Source organism: Podarcis raffonei, chromosome 1 (genome assembly GCF_027172205.1).
Source record: "Podarcis raffonei isolate rPodRaf1 chromosome 1, rPodRaf1.pri, whole genome shotgun sequence".
NCBI lineage: Eukaryota > Metazoa > Chordata > Lepidosauria > Squamata > Lacertidae > Podarcis > Podarcis raffonei.
The window spans coordinates 34,086,589-34,108,299 of NC_070602.1; the positions used below are offsets into that span (position 1 = coordinate 34,086,589).

The window sequence follows — 21,711 nt, forward strand, 5'->3', positions numbered from 1 at the left end:
GTTCAGTAGGTAAAGCATGGATTTCCCTTCGGCTCGCCAGGCTGTTTTGAACGTGCTGCGAGGTGCGCGGGCGGGGGATCTGCCCCGCCTGCTTCACTGGATGAGAACAACCAGTAAGCAACGTTTCTCCTCGGGTCTTATCAGTTTCTCCATTGCCTGTTTCTTCCTGCGCTTGCATTACAGTTTTCTTACGAGCGAGACCTGCAACAAAATGTTGCAGCATGGGGTGTTCTTCTTCAGGATATCCCTCCCCCAATTCAGTCACCCCCAATAATCGCTCAATATTCAGAGCCCACTGAGTATGCTCAGTCATCGACCAGTAGTTTCGGGCCGTCTTCCCTCCCTTGCCCAATTTAGTGTGTTACTTTGGGTTCCATCAAGCCTAATAATAGTTTGCATGTTTCATGTTCCCAGTCAGTACACCTCTGTAACCAGGTTGTACAAAAGCGCAAGGGTCAGGACTGTTTCCTTCATGATCAGCTTTCTGTCACAGGCATCTGATGGCTGGCATGAGAAGCACGATGCTGGACCTAAGGGCCATGTACTGTTTTTGGAAGCCAATGCAGACTTAAAATCGCATCTGAACAGGTATCTGAAGAAGTGTGCATGCACACGAAAGCTCATACCAATAACAAACTTAGTTGGTCTCTAAGGTGCTACTGGAAGGAACTTTTTAAAAATAGCATGTTCTTCATATTCGGGCTGCAAAATCCTGTATTTTGAAGGCGAACCTGAAAAATTGGGGGAAGTTTCCTTTTTGATATCAAGATGCTTTCAATATGTTGAGTATATAGCAATAACTGATGAATTTATAACCCTTGGGCAACGTGATCTGTTATTAACAGACAAAAAGCAAAAATGCATTATCAATTATCTGTGTATGCATTTATTGATCACAACTCCTTATGAGTGCAAGGTATCAATGTTATACCTCTTACCATTATTGATTACCTGTGCTGAAATCACATGTCAAAACACTTCAGACTTAAGTGTGTGTGTGTGTGTGTGTGTGCGCGCGCGCGTGTTGTTGTTTTTAAGCAAAGCACAGGCTATAAACCAGGGTAAAGGAACCTGTGATCCTTCATATATTGTTGGATTACAAACCCCCTTCACCCCTGATCATTGGCCATGCTGTCTAGGGTTGATGAAAACTGGGAACATAGCCACATCTGTTCCCCATACCTGGTACCACTGTGTTAGGTTGTTGAAACAGTCATGTAAAGCTGGTAATGGGTACATTGCTTCCATCTTGAACCTGAAAACAGTTGTCATCGCAGAACTTTTGCATTACACCAGGCAGAAGAACAAGGGAGCTGGGAGGTAGCACTTTCTTCCAGGATGAATGTCATGGCAAGAGGAAGACTTTTGGCCACAACCAGTAACTAAAGAACAAGTCATATTGGGGAACGTATCCTCCCAAAAAATGCACTGCTCCAACTGTTACCCTAGTTTCTTTGGCAGTCTCTGGCCTCTGTTGTTGACCAAATGAACAGGAATGTGTAGTTCGGGTTATCTTAATATAGACTTTGAGATCATTTGATAAAAATATTTTAAAATAAAATAGCATTACAAGTTGTCATTTTGGATTCATATTAATAGATCAGATAACCAGCGGGTGATGGATTTGAGCTCAGTACATTGAAAAATATGGGATCATCAACATCAACACAGCCCCTTACTTGCACCTGCTTTCCAGATGTTCTTCTCTTGCACCCTGATTACAGCTGGTGTGAATTTTTTCTCTGGTCAGCTGGTGTTTGGATCTTTGCAGCACTGCCCCACAATGGCATTGTGGTGCTGCTATTAAGAATTCTTGGGTGGCTCCATCAGTAAAGGTTTGTGACCAGTCTTGCTTAGAAAACGCTAAAATACTTTTTCCTTTCCCATACATAGTAAAAAAGAGGAGTATTATTAACTTCTACCAAATTACAGAAACCCCATGGTTTTATACCGTAATAGAAATAGACATTGCTATCTTTAGGCAGCTGCTTAGCAACCCTTCCTTCACTGTTGCACAGTTGGTGTGGTCTTCCCACAAACTGTGAGGTGTATGTTGCTAAATTTACTGATGGCTTAAATTCATTTTTCCCATTATGGTGCAAATGAGCTCAAATAGCACCCTGAAATCATCAGCAATCTATTTATTTATTTATTTATTTATTTAATTTGCATCCTATCTTTCCTTCATGGAGCTTGAGGAGGTAGCAGATATGATTTTCCATCCTTCCATTTTATCCTCAGAAGAACCCTGTGAAGTAGATTAGACTAAGAGACAATAACTGACACATGGTCAGCTTCATGGCTGAGGTGGGGTTTGAACCCCTGGTCTTAGTCCACCGCTTTAACTACTGCACCACACTGACTGAACAGATATGAACAAGTATTGACAGGCACTGAATGACTTTAACATCTGTGCTGGGCCCACCTTGGGATGGCCAGCTTAGAACTTCATGCAACTATGACAACCATGGGACTTGGCCTGTATACTACTGGCCTGTATTCATCAGGAAAAACTCCGGATCTGGTTTTTGTTGCTGGGTTAATGATCTGGAATTGAGGGTAATACACCATGTGGTAATACATATTAAGGCCTTCTCTGTGGCGATACCCCGAATTGCAGGATATCCTCTCCCCAGAAACTTGAGTAGCACCAATGCTTTTGGCATTTCAGTTCCAGGGGAAGACCTGGTTGTTTGCCAATACATTTGTGGGATGTTGGACTGCTGCTGTAATTCTGGGTGTTTTTATGACTGAACTTTTAATGCCATGTTTTTAACCTGCACTTAACTATCTGTAATTGCTCTTGTTTTATGTTGTAACCTGCCTGGAATCACATAATGAATTGCAAGCTAAAAATACATTTAATAAAGGGAATATGTAGGCCACCTCTACTTCCATCTCCGAGACAAGGGTAGGTTACCCTTTATCTCAGTCATCTTCTTAAGAAACATTTGTGCTGTGCTACTAGTTTGCATATGGGAACGGAGTCTGTGCATATCTGCTGAGAAGGAAAGCCCATTGAATTCAATGGGTTTTACTTCCAGGTAACTCTGCAAAGGATTATAAGCAAGACATGTTACAGCCTTAGAGAATGCATCCTGTTTCTTTTCTTTCTCCTGAAGGAGAGTTTTACAACTGATGTATTGGGATCCTGGTTTCAGATTTCAAAATACTGGAGGGCATCTACCCTATTCACCTGGATTTCAGGTGGGGCAGCACGCCTTTGCTGGAGAAACAAAAATAGCCTTTGCTTTGTTCTATTGCTTCTCTAGTCAGTGAAGTAGGTGTCTTGCTTGAGCAGCTGCTTGCAAGCATCAGGGAAAGAACAGGGTGAGGAGAGTACAGTCATAGACTGCATGCATGTCATATATTTAAAGCATATCACTTCCCCCGAAGAATCCTGGGAACTGTCGTTTATCTGCTCACACTTAACACCCTTAGCAAACTTCAAATTCCAGGATTCTTGGGGGGGGGGCAGAAATGTATGCAGCCATTGTTTAGGCAGGAAAGCCCCTCAAAACCCATCAGTACCAGCTATTGCACATAAATGCTGCCCTCATGGTACTGGTGAATGTTAGGATATTTCCGTTCCACCTTAAAAGGGAGCAGGATGTTTGTATAACAGCCTGCGTAAGTTCCTGTCTCACAGGATGTTTATGTTGTAAGTTCGTTTCGTTTTTGGCTGTTTTGCCTGAGCAGTCAGAGCAGACGGTCATGCCCTCTTTGTTCTGACCAACGCTGAATAAAACTGTAAATATGCATGTCCTGCTCTCATGCTTGTGCAACTTTTTGCTGTGTGAATTCTGCTGTTATAGTGTGCACTAAGCCTGAGGCTTAGTGTCGCTGATTTGCTGATATTGCCTGACTACGGGAGGTCGATGGATCGTCCGGCACCGAGCTTGGGGGCTCAGATGGACTTTATCTCCCTGGCAGTATCCCAACAACAGGTTTCGGGCCCAGATTCACGGCACTTGCAGAAGAGTAAGACAGCAACAGACTGCTGAAAGGTATGTGCTAGAAAAGCGAAAGCAGAGGCTTTTCTGTTTGCCGCGGAAGACGTCTTTGATGTCCGGCAAAACTAATTGGCCTGGGAGCCAAGCCAGAGGCATCGTGATTAATGAGCTGCCGAGATAAGAAGTCTTAGAAGGCAATAAAGGCTCACGGCTAAAGTAAAAAGCTGGAATGGAGTTTTTCCAAGCTTCAGAGGCCACTGAGTGCCCAAAGTTAAATTGGCACAATTATCAGACCTGGGCAAAATGGTGTGAGAGTTTGCTGCGTCAGTTTGGAGTTTGGCATACTATATCAGAAGCCACTCCAGTTCCTCGGACAGAGAAATGGCAGGCCCAGGATTCGAAGGCCGTGGATATTATAGTCTTATCCGTCTCTCTGGAGGAAATAAAGACGCTTGCTGGAAATCTCACGGCACGTGACATGTGGGATGCTTTGAAAAAGGCCCACCAGCCAATAATCCCAGCCCAGTGTTTGAATGCATCGGAGGTCCTGGCTGTTTCCCAGAATACTAGTGAATGCAGGGATGCTGAGGGCACCGGTTGCAAGCTGCAGGGGGAGCAGACTATAACGTCATCCCAGGCAGCATTCCAGCCTCCAGGGGGAGCCAAAGAGTCGGCTGCTGAGAGCTCTGTTTCTCGTGAGAACCAAGGTCAGAGCCTTTGCAGAGGCCGGAAGACCAGATGTAAACAGAGCAAGATGCTTGCAGATGGCCAGGAGCAGGGGGGCAAGTTGCAAAAGCCCACGCCAGTGGAAAACAAGGCTATGTTTGCTGGCACAGCTCCACCAATGGCTAAAGGCACGTCTGATGGCCAGGAGCAGGGGGGCAAGTTGCAAAAGTCCACGCCAGTGGAAAACAAGGCTATGTATGCTGGCACAGCTTCACCAAAGGCTAAAGGCAAGCTGCAAAAGCCCACGCTGGTGGAAAACAAGGTTTTGTTTGCCAGCAAATCTGCTTCGAAGGGGAAGGCCAGGTTTATAGTCGACTCTGCGGCCACGAGCCATCTCACCAAAGACCGCCATCTGTTTATCTCCTTCACACCTCAAGATGGAGAGGTCCAGCTGGCTGATGGAAGGACTTTGCAAGCTACAGGAGTTGGAACTGTGAAACTTGCAAGTCTGAATACGACCATCAAAGATGTACTTTTTGTTCCAGGAGCTGCGGACAATTTGATTAGTGTACCACAGCTGACTGGGCGTGGTTTTGAGGTTTCCTTCAAGAGGACTGTCTGTGTCATCAGAAAAGGCAAAGAGGACATTTTGCATGCAAAGTTGATGGATGGTTTGTTCAGTCTAGCTTATGATGACAATGCTGTTAAATCTAATGCTGATTCTTGTTGTGTTGCACAAACTAACAAGGTTCTTCATGCAGGATGCATTCATGATGCACATCGCAGATTTTGTCACCTCTCTTGGCAAGCGCTAGCCAAGATGCCTGAGTTGGTTGAAGGTTTGGACATCAAACCTTGTAAGTTTCACATGAAATGTGTATCTTGTGCAGAGAACAAGGTGAAGGTTGCTCCAAAGGGCAAGGAGTCTAGCAGGCAGGCTTCCAAACCCTACCAGCTAGTTCACGCAGACCTGGTAGGTCCTCTGACGCCCTCTTTGGGAAGAGCAAGGTACTTCATGGTTCTAATTGATTCTTTTCCCAGCTACATTCATGTGTTTATGCTCGAGCAGAAATCGCAAGCATTTCCTAAGTTCAAGGCATTCTGTGCTTGGTTGGAGAATGCTCACGGTAAACGTATTGGTTGTCTGTTTACTGATCGGGGCGGGGAGTTCACTTCTCAGCAGTTTGAAGCTTTCCTGACTGAGAAGGGAATCCAGCATGACATGTCAACGCCTAGATCGTCATGGATGAATGGGCTTGCGGAGAGAGCAAATCAAACGTTGTTGCAAGGGATAAAAACCTTGTTGCATGATGCCAATCTCCCTGAGAAGTTTTGGGGGGAGGCTTTGGCAAATTTTGTTTATACTTTTAACAGGAGACTGTCATCACCTATTGGCTGCACTCCCTATGAGAAAATGTTTGGTAAGCAACCTAATGTCAAACACATGAGAATCTTTGGTTCTGACATGTGGGTACACACCCCACAAAGCAACAAGCTTGGGAAGTGTGGGGCACATGGTTTGTTCATGGGGTACGAAAAAGGTGCATACAGGGTATGGATGACTAACTCTAAATCCATAAAGTTCACAAGGAGTGTTGAGTACAATCCTAAGTGGGGGGGAAATGTGGGAATTTTCCAGAGTTACCCAGAGGAGGATGAAGGTGATGTGAAGAAAGCAGATCATGCTGAGAAAGCTGAGGAAACTGAGGATGAGGATGATGATGATCAGAGTTCGGATTCCAGTTCAGTGGGCGGTGCTGCTGCTGCTGTCAGTGACAGTGATGACACAGCAGACTACAAGAGCGCAAAGGCCTCAGTCAGACCATCTGATGAGTCTGACAATGAACTGGAAGAACCACTGTTCACCATTGGTCACTTTTCTCCTAAGAAGGAGGAGATGAGTCCAGAAGACTTGCGTCTGGTTCGCAGGTCTGAAAGGGCGACCAAAGGCAAACCTCCAAAGAGATTTGCTGATGAGTTTGCTAAGATGGCAACTGCTGTTCTTAGTAGCTCAGAGAAGGTGTGGGAACCTTCAAGCTTCAAAGAGGTCCAGGAGTTAACCTCTAAAGATGCTGAGCCTTGGCTTAATGCCATGAAGGCTGAAGTTGATTCCTTAAACAGGAACCAGACTTGGGAACTGGTACCGGTAGTCCCAGGAATGAGACTGGTTGGCAGCAAATGGGTCTTCAAGGCCAAGACAGACCAGAATGGCAAGGTTGTCAGACACAAAGCCAGATTGGTTGCCAGAGGTTTTTCACAGGTACCAGGGCAGGATTACCACGAGACCTACTCACCCACGGTCAAATATGAGAGCATTCGGCTGATGCTCAAGATCGCTGCGGAGGAGAAACTGCATGTTTCCCATCATGACATTAATACAGCTTTTTTGTACGGGATTTTGAACGAGCAGCTGTACATGCTTCCACCTGATGGAATGCAGATACAGAAGGGAATGGTCTGTAAACTGCGGAAATCCTTATATGGTCTCAAGCAGAGTGCCAGGTGTTGGAACACAAAACTCACTGAAACGTTGCTTTCTCTAGGTTTTCACCAGGGCAAAGCTGATCCGTGTGTGTTTGTCAAGGAGGAGGGGCAAAACAAACTGTATTGTTTATGTTTTGTTGATGATCTTCTAATGTTTTGGAAGAATCAGGCTTTCTACCAAAGCACCCTAGCTCAGCTGAAGGAGCACTTTGACATGAAGGATCTTGGTGAGGTATCCAACTATCTTTCTCTGCAGGTGGAGAGGGACCAAGCAGGTAATTTTCTGGTACACCAAACACAGAAAATTGCTGATGTATTAACTAGGTTGAATTTGGTTGATGCAAACCCAGCAGACACACCGATGGTGACAGGTTACCAGGTAGACAGTACTGCTGAAGCGTTTTCTGACACAACGCTGTACAGATGCATTCTAGGCAAATTGAATTTCATTGCTAGATGTTCAAGACCTGACATTGCTGTAAGCACTAACTTGCTTAGCAGACATGCTAACAATCCTACTGTTCAGGATTGGAAAGCTCTGAAGCGCATAGCCCGGTATTTGAAAGGGACTATGCACTACAGGCTGAGGTTCACCAGTCAGAAGACTGGAGGTCTTGAAATCTTTGCAGATGCAAGTTTTGGAAGTGACACCACGGATGGTACAAGCACTTCTGGAGTATGCTACATGTACAACCACTGTCTGTTTGACTGGTTGTGCAAAAAGCAGACAACAGTTAGCCTAAGTTCCTGTGAAGCAGAACTCAATGCTCTGTCATTTTCACTCATGGATTGTGAATGGTTGATGCAACTGTTTAAGGACATTGGGGTTTCTGTGAAATGTCCTATACAAGTGTATCAAGACAATAGATCTTGTTTGGCTTTGCTGAACTCGGAGAGTTGCAAGCAAAGAACCAAGTACTTGCAGATTAAGCTACATCGTGCAAGAGAGTGTATTCAGAAAGGACTCATTCAGGTGTCCTACATGCCAGGAAATGAAATTCCTGCTGATCTGTTGTCTAAGGTTGTTAACAGAGAACAACTTAAGGTTTACGCACAAAGGTTGCAATTGGGTTGAACCACAGGTACTACAGGTTACACGGAAAGGGGGAGGATGTTAGGATATTTCCGTTCCACCTTAAAAGGGAGCAGGATGTTTGTATAACAGCCTGCGTAAGTTCCTGTCTCACAGGATGTTTATGTTGTAAGTTCGTTTCGTTTTTGGCTGTTTTGCCTGAGCAGTCAGAGCAGACGGTCATGCCCTCTTTGTTCTGACCAACGCTGAATAAAACTGTAAATATGCATGTCCTGCTCTCATGCTTGTGCAACTTTTTGCTGTGTGAATTCTGCTGTTATAGTGTGCACTAAGCCTGAGGCTTAGTGTCGCTGATTTGCTGATATTGCCTGACTACGGGAGGTCGATGGATCGTCCGGCACCGAGCTTGGGGGCTCAGATGGACTTTATCTCCCTGGCAGTATCCCAACAGTCAGCCTACAGTCATGAGCTGACACCTGGCATGGGGTGGTAGCTAAGCTGAAGGGAGGTGCCCTCTCTGCTAGAGTATGTATGTTGCATTAAAGGTAAAAGGTAAAGGACCCCTGGACGGTTAAGTCCAGCCAAAGGTGACTATGGGGTGTGGTGCTCATCTTGCTTTTCAGGCCGAGGGAGCTGGCGTTTGTCCACTTTCCGGGTCATGTGGCCAGCATGACTAAACCACTTCTGGTGCAATGGAACACAATGACGGAAGCCAGGGCGCACAGAAACGCCTTTTACTGTGCCTTCCTGCCACAGTGGTACCTATTTATCTACTTGCACTGGTGTGTTTTTGAACTGCTAGGTTGGCAGGAGCTGAGCAGAGCAACAGGAACTCGCCCCATTGCGCAGATTCAAACTGCCGACCTTCCGATCAGCAAGCCCAAGAGGCTCAGTGGTTTAGATCACAGCGCCACTTATGTCCCACGCATTTTATTACCAGGTGCTGGAAACTAAAGGAGAGTCGAGTGTTGTTGCACTCAGATCCTGTTATATGACTTCCTATGGGCGCCTGGTTGCCCACTGTGAGAACAGGATACTGGGCTAGATGAGCCACTGGACAGATTCAGCAAGTCTGTTGTTATGTTATTTTTATTAGGCCTTGCTTTTCTCTGACCCATAAAGGACAACCACATATTATAAAGGTTTCTTACATGTTTCTGCTTCCACATTCCATCCATGAAAGGCGATTGCTGTCTCCAGAACCAGGTCCAGGGAGCCAACTCTAGGGAAACTTGGCTCAACTTCTCTGCTTGAGAGGGAGGGAGAGAATAAAGCGTGGGTGAATTCTCCCCTTGCTCTGCTCTTCTTGTGGGAGAGAGAGGATTGGAAGATAGTATTACTTTCTCATAGCAGAGTTAGCACGGTGATTGCTGCAAGCACATTAAAACTCCATTAGATTTTACATCTGCCCTCGTTCACCTTTAAATATTTCCCACAAAATACTTAGGCTAGAATAAATCACAGACACAGCATTGTAAATAAGTGAATATTTTACTCAGAGCTTCAGCAGATACAGCAAACAACTCTCCATCTGTTGGTAGTAAAGTAAAGAAGAAAAGTTTCCAAAGGAAAGACATTTCTCTTCTTACACAAATGAATCATGCAGAAGATGCAGGCTGTAAAATTACTTCAGAGAGATTTTTCATTCATGTGGTTTTTCTTCAGCTGGGAGCCATGCTTGGCTACCAGCTTCTTCGAGGAACACAGGGGTGGGGGGTGAGGAAGCAAAGGCTGGTGGGAGCCAGCTAAGTTCCATCCTTGTTAACTTGGGATCAGAATAACTCTTTCATGCACATAAGTGTGCGTCAGCAACTGCATATTACTACAACTTGTCTCTGATATTATTTTCTCTTCATGTGGCAGCACTTGTACACCATCAGAGATAACATTTTATCTCCTGAGTCCAGAGCATTTTAGGTTCTGCAGTGTGTTCTAGTATGAAGGGTGAATGGGAGCTCCTATCAGCCTCAAGCCTATTATGGAGGTTTTTGCTGAGCTGAAGGGAAGCAAACAGAATGGCACTTCAGTTCAGTTATCTTTGTTTCAATCTAGCTGGCTGAGGGGTGCATTTTTTTCTGTCAAGGTTTTCCATGTCAGCATGAGGACAGTAAACATGCATATTCAACTTTGAGTCTGTAACCCTTCTTGAAGATCTTATGGAAGTAGCAAAGAGTTGTTTGCTACCGGAGCACATCTACTGCATCTATATCCTTAGAAAGATAGCTAAAGAAATAGTTAGCTAATTATAGAGTTTCATTCAATTCCGTGCGAACAAACTTCCCCTGCCTCTCCTCTCACCTGCCTGCAGGCCACCAGTCCTCTTGAACATATTTTAAGAGTTCACAAGGAGCTGCAGCCAGAAAATCCCACTGTGTGGGAACACTTGCGCAATGGCAACATTGAGTATAACCCATGGTGCTTTCTGTAGCCACACTTACAGCAGCCACTGAGATAGGAGGATGCATTTTTAGCTCATGTGGGATTTAAGTTGTTGCTGGGTTTTGCCTGCCACTTTCATACTGGAGTAACCGCAAGGTTTCAAATTCTTTTTTTTCTCCCTTAGGAAAAAAACATCTCCTCAAGATGTTCCTTTAATTGGTAAACTGGGTGGGCCTGTATGACCAGTTTTGCAGTGAAATGCTGGCCTCCACCTTCCTTCCCAAAATACTGTAACTACAAATAACGATGCTTGAAACTACTTTGGGGAGTTACTGAGCTAAGAGAAATTGATTTAAAATAGTCTTAAGGTTGCAGCCTTAAAATTGTGTCATAGCAGAATTCTATTGTCTGAGCTTTAAGTAGCTGGGTGAAAGGAAGGTGGCAATGTTGCCAGTGCATCTTCAATCCTAACAGTATTCTTCCTTTTTACAGTTCTAGCCAGTCACTGCGTATCAGCCATGCCCACCTTTTAAAAGGCTTTTTGTACTTCTGCCTGCCGCTTGTATCTCAGTGGTCTTGTTTTGTTAAGGGAGTTTGCTATTAGGCAGTAATTTTCAGAGAAGAAGAGGGTAAGCAAAAATACAGAAGGTAGCCTGAACTGAAAAAGTCACCACGTTGCAGAAAATAGCTCTACAGGGAATAAAATGTATATTAACAGCCTGCAGGTCAAATTCTTAGTTTGGAGACTTTATCACATTGATATTTCATACTGTTGAAGATACCTCATAAATGTCACTACTGAGCTATGCTTTCACTCCATTTTCCATTATTTTCTCAATTACTGTTCCAACAAACCTTTGCTCATACCTTTTTTCCAAATATGAAATGTGTTTAAAAATGTACAAGCAAGCAGTTGCATGTTTTTGTCCTTCTTCCAATACTTCAAAAGCATCTTTGATGTTTAAATAGCTAAGTGAATGAAATACGATAACTTTGGTGGGAGCAAAGATTGCCGTGTTGGTAGGTTTCTACACCTTAAAGTAAATCTTAAAATAACCGAGTGCTTTTTGAAATGTAATGTCATCGGCATGTAAATCTGTCGCCTATAGGAAAAATAAGCAACAAAAGTTGTGCAACAGCTCTTCAAATAAAAATCCTGAACATCTGGAATTGTGTGCAAGTCACCGTTGCATTAATATTGTTGATGCCTGAGAGTGCCACATGATCATTTATTTATTTATATATACATATATATTTTGTAGATGACTTTGATGAATTCACATCCAGTAACGATGATATTATTCTCAGAAGTATTGCTGAAGATCTTAGAGATTGTTTGCCAAAAGAGGCCATGCTCAGCTCTGAGCACCTTGCTCTCCAAAAAGTAAGTTTAACTTTTGAGGCCTTTCCGTGTCAGATGGTTTAGTGATTTGGGTCCACTACTAGGGCTATCAGGGACTTCTGTCTGATGCAGGTTGCTGAATGACCTGATTGAGGCTGCCAGCGCTTGAGCCCAGGGCATCTCTCCTTAACAGCTCAAGAAAGAGAAGAGCAGGGAATAAGCTTTAACTGCTGAAGAAGTGTCCTTGTGCTGATTGGCCCAGTGTAGGTCATGTGATTGTTGGTCATGCTTAATCATCTAAACAGCAAAAACAGAATAAAACACTACAAAGCACTGATCAAGTTTTCAAGTTCCCCCGAATTATTCTTCTGCCTAAATGTTCCTTTGGGGTTGTTTTTCCACCCTTTTATGCTCTGAAACATATTTCTTCTCCCTCTATTTCACCTATCTATCCTGAATAAGATAGGGACGCGGGTGGCACTGTGGGTTAAACCACAGAGCCTAGGACTTGCCAATCAGAAGGTCGCTGGTTCGAATCCCCGCAACAGGGTGAGCTCCCGTTGCTCGGTCCCAGCTCCTTCCAACCTAGCAGTTCGAAAGCACATCAAAGTCCAAGTAGATAAATACTCCGGCGGGAAGGTAAACGGCGTTTCTGTACGCTGCTCTGGTTCGCCAGAAGCGGCTTAGTCATGCTGGCCACATGACCCAGAAGCTGTACACCAGCTCCCTCGGCCAATAATCCCCAGAATCGGTCACGACTGGACCTAATGGTCAGGGGGCCCTTTACCTTTTATCCTGAATAAGAGTTTTGAAGAACTCAAAAGCTTGCTCACTGTGACTTCTGAGTTGATCCTAATAAAAACAGTATACTGCAGTTATTTTTGGATCCCACCTCTCCAGATGAACCAGCATAGCTGGCTGCAATCTTCATTTGTTTTGGGCAAAATACTAAATTTAGCTGCCTGGGAGAGGGAGCCTAGAATTTCTACCACCTAACGGTGGGACCTGGGTTATGAGGGTTACATGTCCTCTGCCTATGGAGGAACTAGTTTTGCTTCCATTAGCTCCTCTTAATCAGCTAAAATTAGTCACTATCTTTCCTCATATTACTCCACAATTTTGCCCTTTTGCTATTTGCTTTATAACAAAGATATATATTCCAGCTAGCACTGATGACATATTAAGTATCACACAAGTAAATGCAATCTATCTATCTATCTGTTTCTCATTTATAGCTGCAGAAACTGCCACCTTCAAAGTGCATCCTTAGTAGACAGCAATGTGGGGTCTCCAAATGAAATGCCTGGCCATGAATATAACTCATTGATGTAGCAGTATAATATATAATACTGACTTCTTAGACAGAGAAAACATGTTAAATTAGAGGTACAAAATAATGAGGAAACAGGCATAATTTAGGTCAAGGGTTCCCAAACTGTGGTTTGTGGACCCCAGTGGTCTGAGAGCTTCCCTCGGGTGTTCCATCGTGTGCCTATAAAAATACAATTAAAATTCATACAGCAACCAGCACAGTGCATTATTATTGGTTCAATAGACAGGAAGATCATGAAGCGGCCAGCCAAGACTCACCGCAATTTTCAAGTGGTCCTTTGTGGGGGCAGGGAGTTTTGGAGTGTAGTGGAACAGAAAGTCTAGGGCTTAAATTGTGTGCAGCTAGTACTGGGGAAAATTTGCTGATTAATATACATGTTCATCTTTATGCTTCTCCTTCAGCTGCAACAGCAAACAAAACCCACAGTTCATATTGATGCATTCCTTTATGATGATGACTGTATTGACTCACTGTGTGAAGAAGGGAAGATGAGCAGATATTACTGTCTAATGTGCGGCTCTCACCGGACAGCACCATTAGGTGAGTACATAGATGATGTTCTTGGAGGCCAGATGACAGCATTGGTCAATGTGTGCCTATGCAGTTGATCCAATGTTTTTGTCCTAAATCAAATATGGAGCAGCTTCAGGGTTCAGTCAGATGTGGAACTATGCTTTTCAGAGTGAGCTGCGGAAGCATCTGCAAGTTATTGTGCTCCCAGATGAAATGGGAAATAAGGTGAAAGTCCATTATAAAAAGGAAAATGGGTTTGACTGCATGGTCTCGATTTATAGAGTTTATTAACGATAGTAAAGTAATCTTCCTTTCATCTTGCCACGGCAACTACTATGGAGAAATTATCTTAATGCTGTTGAAGTGAGCTGATTTTCCAGGTTTATTCTGATGCATGCAAGACATAACATGTGTACATGTATTGTCTTGGAAGACAGCACTTTGTGTTTTGTAGTTGTTTTTAAAATTTGCAATAAAGTGTATAAAAGAGGAACAAAACCAATAAACATAAATTAGCTTTTAATTTTAGTTCAGGTAAATCGGTGGGGTTGTTTATGTCTTAGGTGTAACTTGTAACTAAAATATGTGTGTGTTTATTACACCAACATTAATTTTTCCAATTAAAAGTGTGTTTGCTAAAACGGTTGAAGTTGAGCACGAACAGTTCCCTTTAGGGAGAAAGTTCCAAAGTCAGGATGTCACTACAGCGAAGGCCCTAAGTTGCATTCAGGGAATGTCTGGAGGACAGAGCAGACTCACAGCTGCAGGTCCTCCCTTTCAAGCTCTGTACCGATAGCTGGAATGTAAAAATGAAGCCTGCACTTGTGCAGAGAAAAGCTTTGTATGTGTAATTAGGAACCCTGCCCTTTGCAAGTTTCTGTTTTCACAGAGAGAGCTCGTCTATATACCAGTTGTGTATGCCTCCTAGGCTCTGTTCAGACTTTCAGTTGAACATATGGCATTCTAGGTTGGAGGGTATGGTCCTGATTTCCCCACCATGTGTTCATATGTGAAAAGGACTCTGATCTGTTCTTCATTTTGCTCACAATTCTGTTCAAAGAACAACATGAAGCAGACCCATAGCACTTACTAGACAGTTAAGATCTCGCAAAGTATCATTTAAACCGTTTACTCTTCAGTAGTTCCACTTAATTTATGCTATATTACTTAAAATTGAGTGGGAAATGTGTCCAATGCTACAGACTCACCCTGTATTATTAAGGTTACTTTTTAAGTAAAGAAATACAAGATCGTGTCCAGTTTATGTTTTACTCAAAATTATAAAGATGTGAATGTGGTGAGGATATTATTCTCAGCAGACAAGTGGAAAAATGATAATTCTTGTTGGAAAGGTGTTTTAATCCATGTTCTACTAAACATTTGAGAGTGTTTGATGATTGTTCCAGCAAGGTTGCATATTTAAAATTATTTTGCTCTTCTTTCCCAGAGTTCATTTCTCATTCCTTTTCCATCTCGGAACTGAAGTTTCTCTTTCGGCATGTACTGCCTGATCTGACAGGAAAAGTGGTGGTTGACATTGGTTCCAGACTTGGTGCGGTCCTCTTTGGGGTAAAACCCAGTCCAGGAATTTGTTAACAATTTCCTGCTATGTATCTTTTTTCCTGTTCCTGGTGGTTATTCTATGCTTCTGTGCTATGTGTTGTCCTGCAGATACACTGTTTAATGTTATAACCTACCTTGCACAAAATCTTGTTCAAAACATGAGTGGTGTATTACTGGACATCTTACTCCAAACCCAGATGTGATATGACTACATTCTCTTCTCTAAGCCAGAAAGATACGGGTGCAATGACATATTACAGCCACTTTGTTGTTATAACTGCCCGATAAGTCTCTGGATAATGAGGGGGGTTGGGCTGGTGATACTTTTTTTGAGTTTTGGGCAAATCCAGCTCAGGTTTCTTCATCCCGCTCAATAGTTAAAAGAATTGTTTCAGCAGTTTATAGGAAATAGATATCAGGAAGCCATTGCCCAGGTTCAGTTTTGCAGTCATGTTTTGCTTCACCGTAAAGTTGACATCTGTGTATAATTTTGGTTCTCAAACTTTGTGTGTGCCTTCCTAGGCTACAGCCTTAGGGAAGGGCTGGAATTTAATAGTAGAGCACAGGCCTCAGACACTGAACAGCTTCTGCAAGTCAGTGTAGATACTTCGAAAGATCCAAGACAGCCTCATATTTTAATATGTTCCCCTTGTTACCAAGAAAAATCAGCAGTTGCTTACCTAGCTAAACTCTTCCTTATCGGATACTACAGAGAAAGTCTACAACTCCTCCCAATTATGTAGTATCATCAGGTAATGTCTCTGTTGCTCAAGCAAGATTTTGGCTTGTCTCCTGCCTGAACCTGAATTTGTTATAGTCAGTTCTTTGGTTACTGTTGTTGTATTATCTTATGGTTTGATTGACTGACATTGTTCCCTTAAGTGCTCCTTCAGATTTAGGAAGGCAGGATAAAAACCCCTTAATAAATAAACAAAAGAAAAGCATAGGACCAAAGCATTTTATCAAAAGGTCTTAAGGAGCTCTTTAAAAATACTAAGCTGCCCCCATGGGCATAATCTTGATCAGAAAGGGGAGCTTTTTTTCCTTGGAATACCTTCCTAGATGCTCTGACCACTTGTGTAAAGGATCCAGTTATTTCTTGGCATTCCCTTATTTCCTGGAATAACAAATGAAGTAGATGCAGTGTCAATTTTTGCTAAATTTATCTTAGATTAGAAACACTTGTTAACATTTGGAAAGCTGAAGCACTTTATGGTGTTAAAAATGGAATATATCCTCCAGATAAAGCATAACTCATATTTTTAAAAATAGTTCTTTTCATCATATTCTTTGCTTCTATTTACAGAAGTGGCAATCTGCCATATTTAATCTGAATAGACTTTTTTTCTAGCCAGATGGTTAAGAGTTTCAGAAAGCTGTAATAGTTATCATTTAGGGGCATCTTAATATGTGGGTTTCTAGCATTTGCCATGTTAAATCCATATAAGTTGATCAAGCCTCTTGTGAAACATTTATTCTAATTTATAAGATAAATTATTATGGCAGGGTAGACTTTCTATTGTGGGGCTAAACACTATTTTGAGCACTTGCTACCAAGCCCTCTGGAAGAGGGCCTGAAACTTTCTAAGATTCTTACAATCTCATCTTATATATATATATATATAATTCAGTAAAGCTTAACATTTCATTTCAGTCCACCTCTATATATATCTGTCTATCTACACTGGCTTTTCTTTTAGGGCTACTTTTATAGCTCAGCGTCTCAGATCTATGGTGTTGAAATGAATGCAGACTTTTGCCGGTTGCAGGAAGTTATCATTGCAAAATACCAACTTCATGGAAGAATAAAGGTAGTAACATATTTCTTAGTTTGTTTTATTTACAGCGAGGTTTTGAACTAGCAAGTCAATATTCATAGAAAAATAATGTCATTGGAGTTGCAATATCTTCGCAGTCATGCACATACCTTGTAGGATACCTCAAATGGTTGAAGTTTGTAAATGATTATGACTGAAACCATCATGTAATTCAAACCAACTCCATAGCAGCCTGTACACTCAGCTCTAGAGTTAAACGGAGGCTGGAGGATATTCAATATTCTTAATATTGAAACAATGAAAAAGGTTTAAGATGATTTTAAGGTATTCCCATGACCAACAAGAAAAGAAAAGAATGGAAGAAAAGAATAATACTGGAAGAAAAGAATAATAGTATTTAGTATTTGTATAATCAGATGTTCCAAGCACTTTATGTGTGCTATCTTGTGGTAATACGTATAATTCAATAAGAAAGGTCAGTATTTTTACACCCATATTGCAAATGGGGAGGCTGAGGCCAAGAGTAAGCGGCTTGCTTAGGGTCAGGGTCAGGGAACTTCTGGCCTGCGGACCAACCTTAGCCCACCAGGTGTCCCTTTGGGCCTGTGAGACCATTTTGGACAAAGCAGCCATCAATCAGCTGGTTGTCAGGAGTCATTAAAGTGCTGTGCAAAGCAGGAACCCAGCACAAAGCAGTATCACACCCCCCCAATCAGCTGATAAGATGGGAGGTAGCACTTCCTTGATTCATTTCAGTAGCTGTTTCACTGTAAAGTGAAGCAGCTGCTGAAATGAATTGGGTGGGGAAGTCTTAGGTAGGATTCACCATCGGTGGAAGCCCTGTGCAAAGCCTTCTGCTTGTGCAACACGACTTTTTCCTTCTTTATGCCACTGCACCTTCAAAAAATGGCTTTTTCAGGGGAGAACCCCTAGAACAGTGGGGGGAGGGGGCTAATTTCAGTATTTGAGATTGTTGCCAGATGATCTTTCATGTTAGAAGCTTACAGATTTTCCCCCTTCAGGTACTTCATGCAAACATATGTACTCAGGCGTCACTTCTTCAGAATGCTGACATTGTTGTGATGAATAATGTTTTTGAATATTTCCTTGACAGCTCAGAACAGGCCAGGTAAGATGTGTGTTCCTGAATTTTTTAGAAACTAGGAATACATTCCTGAGGATACAATTAGACTTACACATGTTTCTCCTCTTTTAAAAAGCTAGAATTGAAATGTATATTTAAGAAAAACGTAAGTTCCAGACTCTCAAACTCAAGTAGTTATTATGAAGCAAGTCATTTAAGCGATAAATGACACAGCTAATAAAGGAGTCCAGTGGACAATATTAGAAAACCTGGAAAGTGATGGTAATCCTATAAGTGCAAAAGTAAAAAATGAAGCTGCCAGGCAGTTAACAACCTATGAGAAAATAATAGTGGGAGGAAACATAGTGGCGTAATGTATAATTTCATCCATGCACAAAATTATGACAGAGGTACAATTTTGCCCACAGCAAAATTTAAGAAGTTGGTGGGTGGGAAATTGGAATTTAGACATAGAGGAAGAAGAGTGGAATAAATTATGGATGTAAGAGCCATGCAAATCCCTATCAGCAATGGCAAGGAAAAGAGCTCTCAATATAGTTCTTAAACTACAACATCTACCAGCCCCAGCCAGCATGGCCAGGAGGTTGGAGTGTTTTAGTCCCCCACAGCTGGAAGGCCACAGGTTTCACATCCCTGTCCTCCCAGCAGCGGTGATAATAGTTGCCTCAAATGAGAGCCAGCCAACTTCCTCTCTTGTTATGCAGTGGCAGATATGTGACATTGCCTGAGGCTGGGATTGCAGCTATTATTTGGTACAAGTTCCTGGACCCAATTCCAGGCAATTCAATTAACACATACACTGTGACCCTGGATGACCCATTCTACAATGTTTGGTAAGCCCCACTAACCCTATAGGCTTTGGGGCATGGGATACAGGGCTGTAGGATGGAAAGGGAAAATCCATTGTATTGAGGTGCCTTGTGCTTATGCGGTGGTAGATGCAACCTGTTATAAACATTGGTAATATTTCTTTTTGTATTTTTCAAAATACAGATGTTTTATAAATCTGGTTAATATTATTTCCCACAAACATTGGGGTACACTCCATAATAATATTGTACTATAAAATAATTTTGCATATATGTCAGGCACATATCAAAGAGGCTGTAATGCTCATGCAGGCCAAGCTAAGCTTCTAGTATTTTTCTCTCGGAGCACAAACGCCAAATGATGGATGATAATAACTACACTTTGTTGGAACATGTTAGTTTGTGCTAAGCAAGTAATTTTCCATAAGGGTTGCACAAGCAAGTGAAATCTAAACTTACTTTCCCCTAGATCCTGGAAATTTATCAGGCAAAATGTAATAAAGAAAGGTTCCTTATTAGTGACGTTGCCAAGCCTTGAGAAATCTCTTTCGGGGCTTCAGGTAAGTAGTTATTTCTCAAACTTTTCTGCAGGGTGGGGGGCAGCAACATGTGTCATTGGCAAGATGAAAATGTGATTTTGATCAGTTCACTGAGGGCCACAGTACTATCATTTGCAATGATATAGTTGAGAGAGATAGCAATGTGTGAATACTACCAATACTGCAGTCCCAAATCCGTCACAAGATATTGAAAACACACATGTACATTTCAAACCTTACCTATATTAGTCCTGCAGCAGAATATTTTATTTTGATAACCTTTTATTACCAGCCTTCATCAGTAGTCAAGAGGTCTGCATGCACTGGAAAGCAGGTGCAAATATGAAATTTTAATTTCTTTTCAGGTCGACATTCAGCTCAGCCAATGGGTGGAAGCTCTGCCGTTGGACTACGATGTGTTTTTCGAAGAAGTTGCTGATAGAGAAGCACTTGAACAAATTCACTTGTACAGAATTCTGTAATGCAAATGTGTATTGATAGTGAAATTGCATTGAATTGCAGTTCTACAGTTCTGTTTTCAAGAATTCTTATTTTTATTCCTGTTTTTCATAATGCAAACACATAAACAATGAGCAATAAGAATAACCCAAACAGAGAGGCATACAAAAGCTCAAATAAAGTTCTTCTTTGGATATATCCATTTTTGTCAGTTGAGTGAGTCCTTCCATAAAGAGCCATGAGTTGTCGGTGGGGTTGGAGTTGAGTGTGAGGAGGACACAAATGATATAAAGCTGAACCTTATTGTATCAAAGTCACTTTCTTGTCCTCTGCCAATTTTTTGTCTGCCACTAAGGGATCCCAAGCCCTCCTTGTTTGGTTCATACAGTACAATTTTTGATAACCTGGATATTTTGCCATTGTGTATAAATTAATTAGTAGGATTTTGTTTTGTTTTTTTGCCAGTTTTGAATCTTGTTGTGAGTTAGTGGTATGGGTATTACTTGGAATAAGTATGTCAGTGGAGGTAATATATTCATTTTGATTGTTGCAATCTTGCTTAACCGTGCTATATATATTTTTTTTATTAAATATTTATTAGCATTTTCAAATAATACACAACAAACAAAAACAAAAAATAAACGAAACAAAAAACACAAAAATACATAACATTCAAAACTAAACAAAAAAAAAATAGAAAAAACACATAAAGTTTCTAATACTTATTATTCTTAACCTTATTTCTCAGACTTCCTCACACCTCCCCTTCTTGTATTCCAATTTAAATTGTCAGTTCAGCAAGTCCTTAACTTATTTCTTTACCTTAGCTTAAACATTTGTTCCAACATACTATTGCTTTACTTTACTTCTTTTTTTCCATTTCTTCAATTTATTTTTAACAGCCTTATTTTCAATTAACTTAAAAAGAAAAGAAACCAATTTTACCTTATTAAAATTACACATCAATACTTATACCTCATTGATTATTCTTAAACCTTTTTCCTAAAGTCGACCAAAATTTCCCTTCCACGATTTACCCAATTTCCTTACCACTAACAAAAAATATAAAAAGCAAATTATCCTTATGTACCCTTTGGATTCCCAACCTCCACCCACCCTTTTCCCGGTTCCAGTCCCCAACCAATATCCATCAGTCTTTATATTATTATTATTTTTTTAGCCTGGAGATCTCACATCCGAGGCCCTTATATCTCTCTCAGTTCCTTTCTGCCGGTCTCTTTGATAGTCCTTGATGTTAAACCCCAAGTCTCGGAGGGGCTCCGGCCCAACAGAATCCATGTCGCTTCCAGCCAGTCCTCCATACTTAAAGGCAAAGCCTATGGGGTGCTCCAACTCTTGTTTCAAATTTCTTTCAAATCCAGATGTCCCCAAAGCTCCAGCTTTCACCAACAAATTTGTAATCCTCAGGTCTTCAGATCTCCTCCAAAAGGGATCTCTCCATTTTCCAGACTCCCATTCAGACCAGGCTTTCCACATCCACTTTTTATTATCCTTTTTTATCATCATGTCAGGCCTCATATTGTAACTCTCCTTTGACTCCTGCAAATCTCCTGCTCCTCCTTCATTTTCTTCAAAAACAACATATTGCTCCATCGTATCTACACTTTCAGTTTCATTTATTTGTTCAGTTAAATGGGCTTCCTGTTTCAAGTCCTTATCAGGCTCAAAACTGTTGTTTACTGTCCAGTGTAGTAGTGATACCTTTGTAGACAAAGCATTGTACTCATCTTGCAA

At 41.8% G+C, this 21,711-nt stretch overlaps 1 protein-coding gene across 1 annotated transcript; it reads left to right on the forward strand.

Moving 5' to 3' along the window:
- Positions 1-15: 15 nt before the first annotated feature.
- On the forward strand, positions 16-20,154 carry LOC128409870 (uncharacterized). The gene is made up of 8 exons (XM_053380372.1): positions 16-113; positions 11,778-11,899; positions 13,592-13,730; positions 15,151-15,272; positions 16,967-17,077; positions 18,067-18,173; positions 19,428-19,518; positions 19,863-20,154. The coding sequence occupies exons 1-8, from the start codon at positions 17-19 to the stop codon at positions 19,977-19,979; spliced, it is 906 nt and encodes a 301-aa protein (XP_053236347.1). The 5' UTR covers position 16; the 3' UTR covers positions 19,980-20,154.
- Positions 20,155-21,711: the final 1,557 nt, after the last annotated feature.

Bases quoted from the DNA above. Each gene is read 5' to 3' on its own strand.
- LOC128409870 (XM_053380372.1), top strand. From the start codon at position 17: ATGGATTTCCCTTCGGCTCGCCAGGCTGTTTTGAACGTGCTGCGAGGT. The intron at 11,900-13,591 runs GTAAGTTTAACT...CTTCTCCTTCAG, and splicing joins AGCACCTTGCTCTCCAAAAA to CTGCAACAGCAAACAAAACC. The intron at 15,273-16,966 runs GTAAAACCCAGT...CTTTTCTTTTAG, and splicing joins TTGGTGCGGTCCTCTTTGGG to GGCTACTTTTATAGCTCAGC.